This window comes from Pongo pygmaeus, chromosome 12 (assembly GCF_028885625.2).
Source record: "Pongo pygmaeus isolate AG05252 chromosome 12, NHGRI_mPonPyg2-v2.0_pri, whole genome shotgun sequence".
NCBI classification, from domain to species: Eukaryota; Metazoa; Chordata; class Mammalia; order Primates; family Hominidae; genus Pongo; species Pongo pygmaeus.
The window spans coordinates 59,640,439-59,656,846 of NC_072385.2; the positions used below are offsets into that span (position 1 = coordinate 59,640,439).

The following is a 16,408-nucleotide window of genomic DNA, read 5'->3' on the forward strand; positions in this document are numbered from 1 at the left end:
CAAAAAGTCAAGCAAAGGTTCTTTAACATGGATGCATTAAGGATCCTCATCTCGATACTTCCAGTCTTAAAAGTTACTCAGCACGGTAAGCATGATCACAGATGGAACCTTCTTCAGTCTATAAACCCCAATCCCAGCAAACATTTTCAACACAGGTGACAGTTCATTTTCAGAAAGAGGGTTGGTGTTCCAGGAGGTTCACATAGCAGACAGGAATTGCCTGAATACTCTCACTCCCCTCTGGGCAGCCTAGTTGATGACCATAAAAAGCTGTGAAAGAATCCACTGCCTGGTTTACTGTCTGCGCTCATCATGAAAATATGTACTGATTTAATATGCTGAACTCTTTCTTCTATACTGGGGTCTGCAAAAGGCAAAGCATTCCTACATTAGGGAAGCTACTGAGGGGGGAAATATGCCTGAGATCATTAAGATGCCTGAACTGCTCCAGGAAAAGGAACAAACATGCCTTTTAAAATCCTGAAGTAAAGAAAGTATCCACAAAAGGTCTAGAACAATGATTCTCAGTAGTAGGGGAGGCAGAGGAGTGGTGAGGCAGATGTATACTTCCTCTCTTTTCTCCTTGGTTGTACTAACTGCCAAAGCTGAGCCACTGTTATTGATAGGAATGTACTAAGTAAAATACAACAGAAAACAGACTGAGAATCACTGAGCTAGAATTTCTTTGCAATTTCTGTGATTTTCTGTTCACAGAATCAGAATCAGAATCAGGATTTTAAAGGTATCTCCAAGAAAAGTGAAGGTAGCTACATTAATTACTTCAGGTAAAGCCAATACAACAAAATTCCAAATTAAACTCTAAATCCCACAAATCAAGTAAATGAGCTGCTAAATCTCATCCGCACCAACTCTCCTAGTAGTTCATCATTTTAAATGGTCCTATAAGTGACAGAGACAAACTCCCCATATCAGTCTTGCTGTTAACACTAATATGTCACTCAAAATAACACTAAGTGACATAAAAAACAATTCCTTAGGCATCCATGTACTCATAATCCTATCCCCTCTTGACTTCTGAGGAGTTTATTAGTACAGCTAAGCTCTCTTCTGGACCGTTAGCCTCTCCTCCTTCATAGGATCCTTTTCCATCAGCAAAAACATGCTCTAAAATCTCCCAACTTAAAATACATACACATGTTCACACGCTCCTTGTCCCCCTTCAACTACTTCCCCATTTTTCTACTTCCCTTCCCATCTAAACTTCTCCAAAGAGTTGTCTATACCGGGGTTGGCAAACTACAGCTGGTGTGCCAAATCCAGCTAGCCATCTGTTCTTGTAAATAAAGTGTCATTGGAACCAGTCACATCCATTCATTTATGTGTTGTCTATGGCTACTTTCACACTATAAAGCAGAGGTAGTCACAGAGAGAGCAAGTAGCCTACAAAACCAAAAATTTTTACTCTCTGGTCCCTTATAGAAAAAAATTTGCCACCTTCAGGTCTATACCCTTTGCCTCCACTTTCTTACTTGTCCATTCACCTTTCTACCCACTCTAATTAGGGTCTCTGTAATCCTTCCAGCAAAATTGCTTACCAAGATCACCCATGACATCATCTTACCAAACCCAAAGGCCAATCTTCTGTCTTCAACCATCTGACATAGATGGCTACTCTCCTTTTTCAAACACTAACTTCTTTTGGCTCCCACGACACCACACCATTCTCTCTTGGATTTCCTCCTGCCTCTTGAAGCTTCCTTCAAAGAAAGTCTCCCCTGTTGACTCTCCCTCCATTAACTAACCTCAGGGCTCAGTCCTAGGCTCCTTCTCTTCTCATTCCCTAGTCTTATTAACAAAGATACTTGATCTTTTATGTTCCATAGATCCTTCTGGCATCTGCTGAAGCCTATGGACCCTTCTCAGAACAATTTTTTAAAGGTATAACTTAAAGTACAAAGGATTACCAAAAATACCCCAATTTTATTGAAAAACAGTTCCCAAAAATTTTAAAAATTGTGATATATTCTTCTGTATTAATGTGTTTTTTGTTTTTTTGTTTTTTGAGACGGAGTCTCGCTCTGTCGCCCAGGCTGGAGTGCAGTGACACAATCTCGGCTCACTGCAAGCTCTGCCTCCCGGGTTCACGCCATTCTCCTGCCTCAGCCTTCCAAGTAGCTGGGACTACAGGCACCTGCCACCATGCCAGGCTAATTTTTTATATTTTTAGTAGAGATGGGGTTTCACCATGTTAGCCAGGATGGTCTCGATCTCCTGACCTCGTGATCTGCCAGCCTTGGCCTCCCAAAGTGCTGGGATTACAGGCGTGAGCCACTGTGCCCGGCCTAATGTGTTCTTTATCAATGCATTTGATAATGGGATCCAGCTGTAGGTCCAATAATTCTGTACTGTAATTCTGAAGTAGTGATGTTTAGATGCTATTTTGAGATGTCAGCAACAACTGTAATGCAATATGAAAATATCTTGATTTCTACTGGTGACAAAATTACAAATATTATTACTACAACTGTACTTTGAGGCCTACATTCAAAATGGAAGGAAATGCTAAATTTCAGTCACTGGTTAGAAAAAACAAGAAAAGTTTTTCCTATTCCGGTTCACAGATCCCCTGAATTCTATCAATGAATCTCTGTGAGGTTCCTGGACCCCAGATTAAGAGCCCCTTCACTAGAAAATCTCAGGCATTCTCAGGCCCTTCTCTGCATGCCTCAGGAATCCTGAGCCCCGGGGACCTGATCCTACAGGGCAGTGGGCCAGGCCTAAGCTTCCATTTCTTCCCCAGCCCCCAGCCCAAGGGTTGAAGTGGAGATGGCAGCCCCTCCCCAGCGTGTATGCACCTCTGCTGGCAGGAGGCCAAGCCTCTGGCTGCAGGGCCTAAGAGCCGGGCTTACTCAAGCTCAGCTGAGGCCACCCTCTGAGCCCCAGAGAGGAAGAAGGCCCTGTTCTCCAGCTAGCGGCCACTGCTCTCCCTCCCAGCCTCTAGTCTCTGACCCTTAGCAGTGCGGGGCCAAGCGGAGTGTTCTCACCAGTCATCTGCAGGCTTTAGCCATCCAGCCCTTTCCCCTGCTCAGGGCTGGGGCTGGATGGGGTCTACTCCTCCCACAGCTCCCTCCTCCACCCCTCACATACACAACTTCTTGGCCCAGCCAAGCAAGTCCAGGCCACAGAATGGCACCAGAGGGGTCTGTGGTCAGCCACCCCACCTTGAGGGCAGCACGGGCACCACGGGGTGGAGGGGAGGGGGAGGCTGCCGGGAGCCTCCAGATGCTGCCTGCTGGCCTGCAGGAGAGCCCTGCAACAGCTGCTGCTCCTGCCTCGGCAGTCGCCTCACCTTCTCCACCCAAGCCCCCATTCAGAGGCTCCGCAGCCAGGCCAGCCCTCGGCTGCTCACAACTGATTCAGTCTCCCTCCTTCACACGGGGAAAGCACAGCAGGGAAAGAATGTACCTGTAGATGTGTACATATCACAGTGCTGTAATTTTGTATGTGGCAATCATGTAGATACATGTATCGATTTTATTATATACATATATAAAAATCTATAAAGGCATATTTTTAGAAAAACAGTGCCCCACTGCTTCTTTTGAAAATAGTCTGAATAAGAATAAAATTAATTTCTACAGGAGAAAAATAAAAAAGAAAAAGAAAATCTCAGCCATTCTCATGACTTCAGAACCATCTGTATGCTGAGGACTCCCTTGTCTGTATTTCCAGCCCAGACTTCAGTCTTCTGAATTCAGACTGGTACATTCAACCTCCCACTTGACATCTCTACTTGGATATCTCACAGGCATCTCAAATTTTAACATGTCAAAAAAACCCCAAACGTGAACGGTTAAATCCCCCCGCTACCCAGCCCTCTTTAGATACCACCTTTCCCATCTCAATACATGGACTACCCCTTCGTTTAAGTTGTTCAAGGCAGAAACACGACAACAACCTCCGCAGTATCTTTTTTCCTAAGTGATTAGTAAGTCCTATGGACCTGACCTCCAAAATACCAAATCCATCTGTCTCTTTCCATGTTGCCACACTACTTCAAGCCACCAGCCTGCAAGAACTTCCTAACTAGTCTCCCTGCCTTCTCTTAACACTTGTTCCACCATTTACCACACAACTGCCAAAATTTATACTTTAAAATATTGATTGGGCATGGAGGCTCACACCTGTAATCCCAGCACTTTGGGAGGCTGAGATGGGAGGATCACTTGCGTCCAGGAGTTCGAGACCAGCCTGGGCAACATTAGTGACATCTCTTTTTTTTTGAGACCGAGTCTCGCTCTATCACCCAGGCCGGAGTGCAGTGCTGCGATCTCGGCTCACTGAAACGTCTGCCTCCCGGGTTCATGCAAGTCTTCTGCCTCAGCCTCCCGGGTAGCTGGGATTATAGACGTAGGCCACCACGCCTGGCTAAGTTTTGTATTTTTAGTAGAGATGGGGTTTCACCATGTTGGCCAGGCTGGCCTCGAACTTCTGGGTGGCCTCCCAAAGGGCTGAGATCACAGGCATGAGCCACTGTGCCCGGCCTAGACCTCATCTCTTTTAAAAAACAGTAAGTAAATTTAGGTCTGAATCCCACTTAAAACTTTTCAATGGCTTGCTGTTACCCTCAAGATAAAAAACAGACTCCTCACCATGGCCCATAAAGTCCTGCATGATCCAGCCCCACTTGCCTCTCCAGCCTTACCTGGAGTCATCCTGCTTTTCTCTGGCTATAGTCCAAACACAATGATCTTTCAATCCCCAGAACATGCTAAGGTCTTTCCCACCTAAGCACTTCTAAACACATCGTTACCTGTGTTTTAATGCTCTGCCCTATGCTCTTGGAATGACCAACTTTATTGCATCCCTCAAGTCTCAGCTCAAATCTTGTCTTCTCAGACAGACCTTACCCTGACTACTCTAGTCATAAACCCCTGCTTATTCTCTATCACAGTACTCTTAAGTATTTTCCTTATTTCGACTACAGCTGACTTTTGGACAACATGGGTTTCAATGGTGTGGGCCCATTTATACATGGATTTACTTCTGCCACTGCCACCCCTAAGACAACAAGACCAACCCCTCCTCTTTCTCAGCCTACTCAACATGAAGATGACAAGGATGAAGACCTTCATAATGATCCACTTCCACTTAACAAATAGTATCTATATTTTCTATTCTTTATGATTTTCTTAATAACATTTTCTTTTCTCAAGCTTACTTTTCTGTAAGAATATAGTACATAATACATACAATATATAAAGTATGTGATAACTGACCACGTTATCAATAAGGCTTCCAGTCAACAGTAGGCTATTAGTAGTTAAGTTTCTGGGGAGTCAAAACTTTTATATATATATATATATATATATATATTTTTTTTTTTTTTTTTTTTTTTTTTTAAAGACATGATCTTGCTCTGTCCCCAGGCTGGAATGCAGTGGCGTGATCTCGGCTAACTGCAACCTCCATTTCCTAAGTTCAAGCAATTCTCCTGCCTTAGTCTCCCAAGTAGCTGGGGTTACAGGCACCCGCCACCACACCAGGCTAATTTTTGTATTTTTAGTAGAGACGGGGTTTCACCATGTTGACAAGGCTTGTCTTGAACTCCTGACCTCAAGTGATCCATCCACTTCGGTCTCCCAAAGTGATGGGATTACAGGTGTGAGCCACTGTGCCCGACTATATGTATATTTTTGATTGCATGGGGGATTGGTGCTAACCTCTGTGTTGCTCAAGGGTCAGCTGTATTTATTTGCATATCTGTTTATTGTCTTCTCCCATACCTATAAAGGAACACCAATAAGGACAGGGGCCATTTTACTCACTGCTGTCCAGGACCTAGTGCAGTGCCATGTAGATAGCAGGTATACTCAATACATATGTGTTGAATGAATATGGTCTTTGCCCTGAAAGCCCTTTCTATTGTGGGGCAATAGGATTCTGAAGGCCCTTCAGAAAATACCTGGTGCAGTGATTCCATGATTCTACTGAACTTTCTGAATCAGTGTTTCTCCAGAGGAATTGTGTCCCTGGGTTTCATTCTGAGAGAACAATCTACAAGCTTATAGGAAATACATAAGAATATTCTTTCTACCAGCAGTAGAGTATATAAAGAAGACAGAGTCAAAAAAACTGTGCAGGAAAATAAATAGTGTGCCTAGGAATGAAAAACTCATAACAGCAAAGAGAAGCAGAAATATAATTATAATTCTATGAAACCTTAACAATATTGAGGCCACATGACATGGCATAATGGCATTAAAGAACTACAGATCTTTAAGGAAACAGGTGTTAAGTTAAAGCTGCCTCCAAAGATAGTGAACTGTAACCTAATTTAATGTATAAACAAACTGTAACTTAACATAAGAGTTAGGTTACAAGTATAACAAATAGCTGAGTCTCAGCCAATCATAGCAGCTGAAACCTCCAGCCAATTGGAGGCTAAAGCCTGCCAAAACATGACCAAATAAGGCAAACACATAACTGTAGCCAATCAGGCTATTTCTGTATCTCATTTCCTTTTCTCTGACTATAAATATAGCCTGTACAACCTCCACTATGGGGTGGAACATTCTGCACCACTTTTGGTCCTGAGTGTTCCCTGAACCTTTTTCTACTGGATTAAACTCTGTTAAATTTAACTTGTCTAAGGTTTTCTCCTCTTAACACAGGCAACACTTCTAAATAAAAAAGACAATAGCAGTCCCATTTCTCCACTCTACAATTACAGTATGAATCCTAGACAGTCCACTCTTCCACATACTTTTCTTTGGAGCACTGGTTCTCAGAGGTGATTCTGCCCCTGGGAGAATATCAGATAATGTCTGGTGACATTTTTGGTCGTCACACTGTGGGGAGGGGGGATACTGGCATCTGGTGAGCAGAAACCAGGGATGCTGCTAAACATTCTGTAACACACAGGACAGCTCCCACCACAAAGAATTATTCAGTCCAAAAGGTCAATAGAGCCAAAGTTGAAAAGCCCTGCTTTAGAGGAGTATGTGATCAAAAACTTAATGTGATAAAACTGGTATGTGTATATCATCTCTTGGAAGATATCTAAGAAACTATTAAGAGTGATTGTCTCTGGGGAGGAGAACTGAGGGTTTAGGGGGAAAAGAGGAGTGGGTGGGGAGAATTTTTTTTTTTTTTTTTTTTTTTTTTTTTGAAACAGTCTTGCTTTGCCACCTAGTCTGGAGTCCTGGAGTGCAGTGGCATGATCTCGGCTCACTACAACCTCTGCCTCCTGGTTTCAAGTGATTCTCCTGCCTTAGCCTCCCAAGTAGCTGGGATTACAGGCACACGCCACCATGCCTGACTAATTTTTGTATTTTTAGTAGAGACGGGGTTTTGCCATGTTGGCCAAGCTGGTCTTGAACTCCTGACCTCAGGTGATCTACCTGCCTTGGCCTCCCAAAGTGCTGGGATTACAGGCGAGAGCCACTGCGCCTGGCCGAGACTTACTTTTTAACTATAGTTATTCTTTTGTGCCTCTGAATTGTGCACTATATATATATATATCCTACTCAAAAATCAGTAGTAAAATAAATAACCAAAAAATAGCCAGTGTGGCTCATGACTATGATCTCAAAAGACTACCTCTGACTCTAGAACATTACTAAATGGAAAACAAGAACAGGACCTATGTTGTAGAACAAATCCTGAATTAGGAGTCAGAAAACCAAGGTTTTGTCACTTCAAACATGAGCATATCACCAAACACTGAGTTTGTTTCCTCATACGTAGAATGTAGGGTAGTGTACCCTATTCCATGCACACAGAACTGTGAAGATCAAATGACATTATGCAGGTGAAATACACTATGAGCTACTAAGAACCAAATACATTGTAATTATTTTTTTAAAAGTCCTGGTATTGTGAAAGAACAAGATTAGAAATGATAAATGAGACCTTTAACATTATTTCCTTTCTAAATTACGTATCATTGTCAATGGAGTTTTAGAAGTTGTTTGCTGTTAATAGTACTGAAATCTTCTATTTATGCTGCCTACCCTAAGATGATAAATAACTTAAGGGAAAGGTCTTATTATGATGAGCCACACAAACTGTAGGCAGTTACTAATTATTTGATGATTTGCATGATTATGATAAAGGTTAAGAGGAAAAAATTTTTTCCTGTATCACTAAGTTTGCTACAAAATAAGTACAAGTGAGGAATTTTGGCTCTGCTAGACCCCAACAATAATCCTATGATTGGCTGCTTTAGTAGAAAGAGAACAGTAAAAGCATTCATCAGTACATAATATGTCTAGTTTAACCACCAACTCTTTTGTCTAACAGCTGGGCTATGTGGGCATAGGCCAAAGAACTAAATCTCTTACTCATAAATTACTGAGTCATGAAAATAACACCTTCAGCACTCATGTCTTTGAACGGCAAGGACAGCCAATATGTAGGAGTTGCCAGCAAAAATGATTAATGTTGATGATATTGTGAAGTTCTGTGGTTTTAGCAATTCTGAGCCAAATAGGCGAGGCACCAGTCACCAGAAAGGAAAAAGGAAACTGTAGGTGTCTTACGTGATATACTTGTTATAGAGGATGAAGGCATGTTCAATGTTGCCTTCCTCAGAGTAAATGGATGCCATTCGGATAATCTCAACTCCAGAGCGGAAGTACCGACGGGGTGGAATGTCTTCATTCACCTCTACCGCACTACCCAGCTGGGAGAGAGCCCTCACCCGGTCTTCGGGCGGGAGGCTCACATCTCCATGGTCAGACATCAGGACCAAGTTCTGAGACAGAAAAAACAGACGGCATCAATATCGTTGCCCTCATCATCCCAGCACAGTCTACAGTTTATCTCACAGACCTCTACCTTAAGAAGAAAATATAAGAGAAACATACCAAATGCTGTGGCTCCTATTAAATAAGGACTTTCCTACAAGAAGGCTGAGACCCTCAAGGAAGCCCAAATCGCAACGATGAGAGGACTGGCAGACTAGAAAACGTACAACCCCTGTACCATAATTAGGTGCTATAAGGAATAGAACCCCAGCGGACCAACCAAAGGTTCAGTTCAAGTTAATCAAATTCCTTGCCATTAGGGGGCTCCGCCCACAGCACTGTAAAAGTGGGAACAGCATCTTTTATTTTCTATTATTTCTCCTTCCAGATACCCACGTACCTTCACCCCAGTACCTGGCAGAGTGCACTCAGTGAACTTTCGTGAGGATTGTTAACTAACTTCAAGGTTGACCATTTTTACTTAATCTGAGAGTAACTGACATTTTCTGTGGTGTCCTTTTTCATACTTGAGCACAAGGTGAGTTAGGGTAACTGGTCTGGGAATTAATGCTCATAACTGTAACTCTGCTCACTAAACAACTATGGTCAATCTATAAAATCATTCATTCATCATTATTATGGCAAGGGATTTGAATCTTGAAAACAACCATTTACTCATCTTCATAGACTAAACACTGAATAACAAAAAGGCACGATGGTAACTTGCATTGCAAAAACCCCTGGTGTCCCAAAACTCCAGTACTTCTACTCTTTCTAGATACAGTTGCTGTTAGAACCAGATTCCAAATTCCAACCAGATATCACCACTATCATCTCCAAAATAAATCTGAGCATTTGACACACATTGCATTACAGCAAACCCTAATCAGTATGCTCTAGAATATACAAACTATAGTAGAATAAATCTTGGAATTCAAGGCCCTGTGGCAACTGGCCCTCCCCAACAGAGATCTTTTGCTTCAGTCAGGATTCCAATCCGCCCAGGCATCCTCACATTTCAGTTTCATTTATCTATCCAGTTCTTCTCAGGGGTAGTCTTCCCTCAGCCAATTCCATCTTTGGGTCTCTTCAATATTCGGGTCACAATTCCTCCACAAACCTTCCCCTCTAAAACACCCTCACTAATAGCACAAAAGCCGTGAGGACTACTAGGGATGCAGAGATAGTCCATCTCTCACGAGGCCTCTTTAAGGACTCAGAAAGCCGCAAGCATATCTAAAACCTCCCCAAGTAATTAGTAAACCTAGTCCACGGCCCATGAAAGTTAACTGAAACAGAGGATGCTTGTTGCATCTCAGTACCTCTTGGGAGAGGTTCTTGTGGGTTAAGAAAGGAACCACTTCCCGAGGCCAGGAAGCGGCGCCGGTTACCACCCGGTTGAGCAATTCCAAAAAGGGGATGCAGCATCTGCAAATGAGGGGGAAAGGCGGCGTAAAGGACCGAAGGGGAAATACGAGGAGGAGAAAGGAAGTAGCAGGAACGAGCGGAGGGGGCGTATACAGTAGGGAGGGCTCTATCGACAACTGCTTAAGGAACCCTTCTTGAAGGCACTCAAGACCAACTTGCCAACCCCAGGCACAATCATCCAGGGTTTTCGGGATCTTTCAAATGCAGTAGGCGGGGAAGCGCTGGGCCTGGCTGGTCAGGCGCCAGCCCGCGGAGACCAAAGCCGTCGGGTGCCTCGAGCGAGGCAGGCCGGGCAAGGGACTCGGGGAGAGTAGGCTGCAGGCCCCACACTCACGGCGGCCGCTCCCCTTCAAAGTCCAACCACGCTCGGAGGCCCTGCCCCACCACGTTCCCGGGACCCTTCCCCACCTTTCCCCGCGGATGACACTCGGAGGTTCCGGAAACGTCACATCCGGCGCCCGCTCCGCCCACTCCCGCTCGTCTGTCTATTACATTCCCAATGATTTAGGACTGGGAATGGAGAGCTAGTAGGTGGGGCTAGAATCGGCACCTGCGGAAAATCCGACCAATGAGGAGCGAACGACACAGCGGCCATCTTGGTAAAGGAAAAGGAACAAGGAAGAAAGTGGAACCAATTACCAAGCTAAGGTTTGCTTTTAAAATTATTTTGATTTGGGGTAGTCTCTCATCACACTCACAATACTCTTGTATTTAAGGAGGGATTGCTGATCCCAGTACAACTGCAGACTTAGCTAAACTAACCAGGATTTATAAATTGGGGGACAGAAAGTCTTTCGAATGTATTTTTTAGCTTGTATTACATTCTACACAAAAATTGGTAGTCTTAGATATTAGGCAATATCTAAGACTAATTTTATTGCTTAGAAAAGAACATAAGTCTAACTTCTTTTTTTTTTTTTAAGACAGGGTCTTGCGGTGTCACCCAGGCTGTCACAGGAGTGCAGTGGCGTGATCATAGCTCACTGTGGTCTCCAACTTCTGGGCTCAAGCGATCTTCCTGCCTCTGCCTCCCAAAGTACTGGGATTACTGGCATATGCCACCGCACCCAGATGAGACTAACTTTTTAATGTCAAAAACCTATAAAATATTCGGAAAAAAAGCGTTTAATCTCCAAGAGCCGCTATGCAAAAGCACTGGAGACACAAAGATCTGTATGACACTGTTCCTGCCCTGAGACGGGGACAAGGTGGTTTTATTCATCAAATACAGAATGGCACGTTCTGCATGTAGATGTGTGTCTGTACGAATCCATATACATCCTCTTTACAAAAAGGTCCTACAAGCTTGCTAGGCATTCTGTCTCAGGAGACTCTTTGAAACATTAGGCTTTGGTTTAAAAGTCTAAGTCTCTGGGGGACACTTTCCCAAAATTTGAGAGCCTCCCTGTGAGTTTGTTAGTGTGATGGCATGACCTATTCTTCAAGGTCTAGCTTAAATCCCTAATTCAAGTATTGCCTCCTCCACCTAGCCAGCCTCCAGATCTCTCATTTCTCCCAACCTCCGTTGTGTATATTTCTGTTGGAGTTACCTGAAGTGATTCTGTGTAGTCATCAACTTTTCAGACTTAGGGTTGAAAGTACTTGCTTGCATCATCACCTCCCCTTCTGCCCCCAGCAAGCATTAATGTGCATGGGTCTACTATCAACTCTTATGGATCTACTGCAGATAAATCTGGGAAGATAATTGTACAGGGCACTCTACTGTGTCTTCAAAACTCTCTCTACTGACTCTTCAGAATGTAAACATGATGGGTTGGGCCTAAAGAAATTGATGCACTGGAGATGCTGGTCATTGGGTGGGCATATAATGCAGATGGGGTCCTGGCAGGAGGCAACACAGGTCAAAATCTAATCCATTCAACCTCTCACTCAAATGTTTACTGAGTGTCTATTATGTGCCAGGTTCTGTTCTAGGTTAGGGATACATCAGCAAACAAATCCAGCAGGTGGATACTCTAATGGTGGAAGCACAGGTAGAAGTACAGCTGGTGGGGTAGGGAACAGGGGCATCTGCTCCCATTCAGCACAATCTCTAAAGTAGTTCTTTTTTTTGTAATGTTTAGCTTAACAAGTAAAGAAAATTTACAAACATCCTAGATTTTAAGATTATGAGAAGACTTTAAGAAGCTATAACTGAGACACACGTATAAGGGGTGTGCATAGTCATAAACATAGCCAGCGCCACATAGAGGCTGTTCCTGATATTAGAAAGTTAATATGCCCAGTTGCTAGCAGTTCTTAAGGTAATGGCTAAGTGAATATAGGAAGCAGGATCTAGTCTTTTTAGGGAGAGAATTTGTAAATGTTGACCAGAGTTTTTGACATCTGGGGCAAAGTTCAATACTCAGCTTTCTAGGGACCTGAAATAAGAAAATGTTGGCCAAGGTAAAAATTTTACATTCCTCATTTCTTGTTTAACTGGAAAAGTTTAAAAACTAAACAATTTTGTATACAAAATCAGGAAATCAAAGCTATAAAAGATTCTTGGCATAACTGATCAGAATATCCTATCTACCCCTGCCCTAAAGATTGGAGGCTAAGCGTGGAAGGTATTCCTTCAGCAAATAGGCTTCAGCAGTTCACCTGGCAGACTAGACCAGGTTAGGAATTGAGATGCTCTTTCCTTCCGGTGCTCACTCCCAGCCATGAACACTTTTCCTGAATATAGCAGCCTCCATCTGGCCTCTTGCATATGCCAACGTCAGGTCTCCTGCACTCCTGCATGCTCATTCCTACTTGCTCATTTTTGGGCAGCAGCAAAAGATGCCTAGAAGGTGAAGTTCTTAATCTGAAATGTAACATCGGGGTTTAGAAAACACAGGCCTGGACCAGGTGCGCTGGCTCATGCCTGTAATCCCAGCACTTTGGAAGGCTGAGACAGGAGGATCGCTTGAGCCCAGGAGTTCGAGGATATAGTGAGCTATGATTACACCACTGCTCTCCAGCCTGGGCAACAGAGTGAGACCTCTAAAAAAAAAAACAAAACAAACCAAACAAAAAACCCAGGAGGATCACCTGAGCCCAGGAGTTTAAGGCTGTGGTGTGCTATGATCTCACCTGTGAATAGCCACTGCATTCCAGCCTGGGCAACATAGTGAGACTCCTATTGCTAAAAAGCAAAAAGAAGAAAAGGAAAAGAAAAATACAGACCCAGCGGAGTTCGGGGGGCAGGGAGGGTAAAAACAAGGAAGACTCCAGGTGTATTTCACTTGCAAGGTTGGTACTCTTGTGTTAAGTGACATACCTAGAGGGACAATTGCATTAGTACAGGAAGGGCATTCATTCTTACCTACTACAATGCATTCTTACAACAGCAACTAATGATTTCTTTTTTTTTTTTTTTTTTTTGAGATGAAGTCTTGCTGTATCACCCAGGCTGGAGTGCAGTGGCACAATCTCGGCTGCAACCTCCGCCTCCCAGGTTCAAGCAATTCTCCCTGCCTCAACCTCCTGAGTAGCTGGGATTATAGGCGCCCGCCACCAAACTTGGCTAATTTTTGTATTTTTTAGTAGAGACGGGGTTTTGCCATGTTGGCCATGCTGGTCTTGAACTCCTGACCTCAAGTGATCCACCCACCTCAGCCTCCCAAAGTGCTGGGATTACAGATGTAAGCCACCACGACTGGCCACTAATGATCTTTTTAAAGCAAAAATCAGATTCCATCACTCCTGGGCTTAAAACTCTTCAGTGAATTCCCATGGCATTTGGAATAAACATCCACACTCCTTTACTGGGGATTACAGAGTGACTCGGCCCCTGTTGCCTTTCTGACTTCATCTCCCAATCTCCTTGCTTAATACTCTCCACCGATACCATCCAAACATCTGCTTTTCCATTCAAGACCTTTGCATAGCTGACTCCTTTTCCTGGGATGCTTTTACCCTCATCTTCACTTGGCTGGCTCTGCCTCATCATTCATTTCTCAGTTTACATGTTACCTCCTCAAGGAGAACTTCTCTGACCACCCATTCTAAGGAGCCACCCAGTCATCCTTCATTAGTTAGTCTTATTTTAATTGTCTTGATAATCCTTACCACTGTCTGATATGATTTGGGTTGCTTATTGTCTTTCATTCCCCACTAGAATATAATTTCCAGAAAGTTAAGATCTTTTTCTGCCTTCACAGCTCTATCCCCGCTGCCTAGAATGGCTTGCGAACCCAGATGTGACACTCAATGAACACTGTTGAATGTTCAAATGTTGTTGAGATAAATATTGTCTCACGGTCCCCAAAATGATTTACAGGAATGTAATTAGCCAATTATGCTGATTACTGAGATGAACAATGAAAAACAATGACCGTTTTGCTTTTGGGACCCACTCTTCTCTGCAAGGCACTTAGAGCTAGAAGCAGAAAGCCTAAAGGCTAGATGCCTTTATTAATTGAGCAAGTGTTTATTGAATATCTTTCATGCTCATAGGTCTGTGTCTGGCATGGGTCTACCACAGTGAAAAAGAAAAACTGGGCGGGGCATGGTGGCTCATGCCTATAATCCCAGCATTTTGGGAGGCTGAGGCGGGCGGATCACAAGGTCAGGAGATCAAGACCACCCTGGCTAACATAGTGAAAACCTGTCTCTACAAAAAAATACAAAATTAGCTGGGCATGGTAGTGGGTACCTCTAGTCCCAGCTACTCAGGAGGCTGAGGCAGGAGAATCACTTGAACCCAGGAGGCAGAGGTTGCAGTGAATTGAGATCGTGCCACTGCATTCCAGCCTGGGCGACAGAGCGAGACTCCATCTCAAAAAAAAAGAAAAGAAAAAAGAAAAACTGAGTTCCAGTTGTTTTAAGGCTTCCGTGGACGAAGGTTTAGAGCCATTAGAAGGAAAAAATTATTTAAAAGATGAGCAATATTCTCAAGGGGAGGCTAGGTGAGCTCCATGCATTGAGACACTAAAACAGCCTATCTTGAACATTGCTTGGGAATGGAGGGGCTATGAAAGCAGAAATGGAGTGTGTATTAAAGTCAAATTGTTCACATTGTTAAAATTTTTGCTATGAGTCCATTGGGAATATAAAATGACAAATAGATTTGAAAAGTAAATACTTGGGAAGAAAAAGATATAGAATGGGCTGATTCAAATAAAGGGAAATGTGGCAAATGCACTGGGATCTTTTAAGTTTGTGCATTATGAATGCATGCATATATGTTCCTTTTCAGCTGGAGTTGGAATTACCCAATGAAGTTGTTCTTAAGAAGGCTACTGTAAAACCAGTAACATGAAGGTGAATCTGTGGTTTGGAGCTCCCCCTACAGTTTGTTTGAAGACTGTTCTCTCTCATCTCCAAGAAAAATGACCACTTTGGAAAATGAGTTCTTACACATGCTTGGAAATATTTTTAATGTGTATATATTATTTAAATTTATGTTTAAATGTGTACATGAGGAATTCGTTTTATGCTAGACATATTTTTTTCTTTTGTTACCTGCTTTCTAGCTGTGGACTGTATAATTTATTTTCCAATAAGTCAAAGTCTTTGTTTTAGGTCAGAGTGCCATTTTCAAGGTTGCTAATTTCAGCAAGAGTTAAATGTCACGTGAAACTTTATGGCTATTTGAGAATTGGACATTTTGAATGAGAGATTTTATCATTTTATGTTTGGTTTACATATTTCTTTTCAAATATAGGGCCTGAATTATGACCAAGCACTATACCTTTTAATGAGGGATAAAGAATTGCATGCCACTATGTGCGTACTCTGAAAAATACTCATTTAGTTAGTCATTTGACAAATATTGATTGTCATCTATGTGCCAGATACTGTTTAAGGCATTAGGCACATATCAATGAACAAAGCAGACAAAAATGTCCCTGCCCTTGGGGATCTTGTAGTTTAGTGATGGATGAAGGAGTGGTGGATTATAAAAATTATCATGATAAAGAAGTCAATTACATAGTGTATTAGAAGGTTCAAAGTACTGTGAAAGCAATGGGCCCTGGCACAGGAAATCAGATTGAAGGAAGGGAGAAGCAGTGAGGCAACTGCAATTCCAAATAGTGTGGTCAAGGAAACTCCCATTGAAAAGATTTGAGAAAAGACTTGGAGGTAAGAAGAGCTTTCCAGGCAGGGAATAGCAAGTGCAGAGGCCTTGAATCAGGAGCTTGCTGGTGCATTCAAGGCACAGTAAGGGGGCTCAGCGTGCCTAGAGTGGAGTGAAGGGGAGTGTAGCAGTAAATCATGTAGGGCAAGAGTCAGCAAACCAGTGCAGCCTGTTTTTGTAAATAAAGTTTTATTGGAACATG

General features: G+C 43.0%; 1 protein-coding gene and 1 long non-coding RNA gene across 13 annotated transcripts in view; one reads left to right on the forward strand and one right to left on the reverse strand.

Moving 5' to 3' along the window:
- Positions 1–10,617, reverse strand: part of STAMBP (STAM binding protein) — a 45,935-nt gene extending 35,318 nt beyond the window's left edge. For 4 of the 12 annotated variants that reach the window (XR_008497367.2, XR_008497368.2, XM_054473467.2 and 1 more), the window contains exons 1-2: positions 10,548–10,610; positions 8,505–8,719 (exon numbers count right to left, since the gene is read on the reverse strand). Coding sequence is in view for 6 of the 12 variants with exons in the window: in XM_054473467.2 (XP_054329442.1) it covers positions 8,505–8,707 (203 nt within the window). In the remaining 6 variants the exon portion in view is untranslated. Of the gene's footprint in view, positions 1–8,504; positions 8,720–10,033; positions 10,140–10,473 lie in introns of all 12 variants that reach the window. The other 8 variants (XR_008497372.1, XR_008497371.1, XM_054473461.1 and 5 more) reach the window with 6 other exon arrangements.
- A 19-nt stretch (positions 10,618–10,636) lies between these two features.
- LOC134737855 (uncharacterized) lies at positions 10,637–16,408 on the forward strand. The gene is made up of 3 exons (XR_010123241.1): positions 10,637–10,787; positions 11,063–11,347; positions 15,325–16,408. It is a non-coding gene; the product is annotated as an uncharacterized LOC134737855 (long non-coding RNA).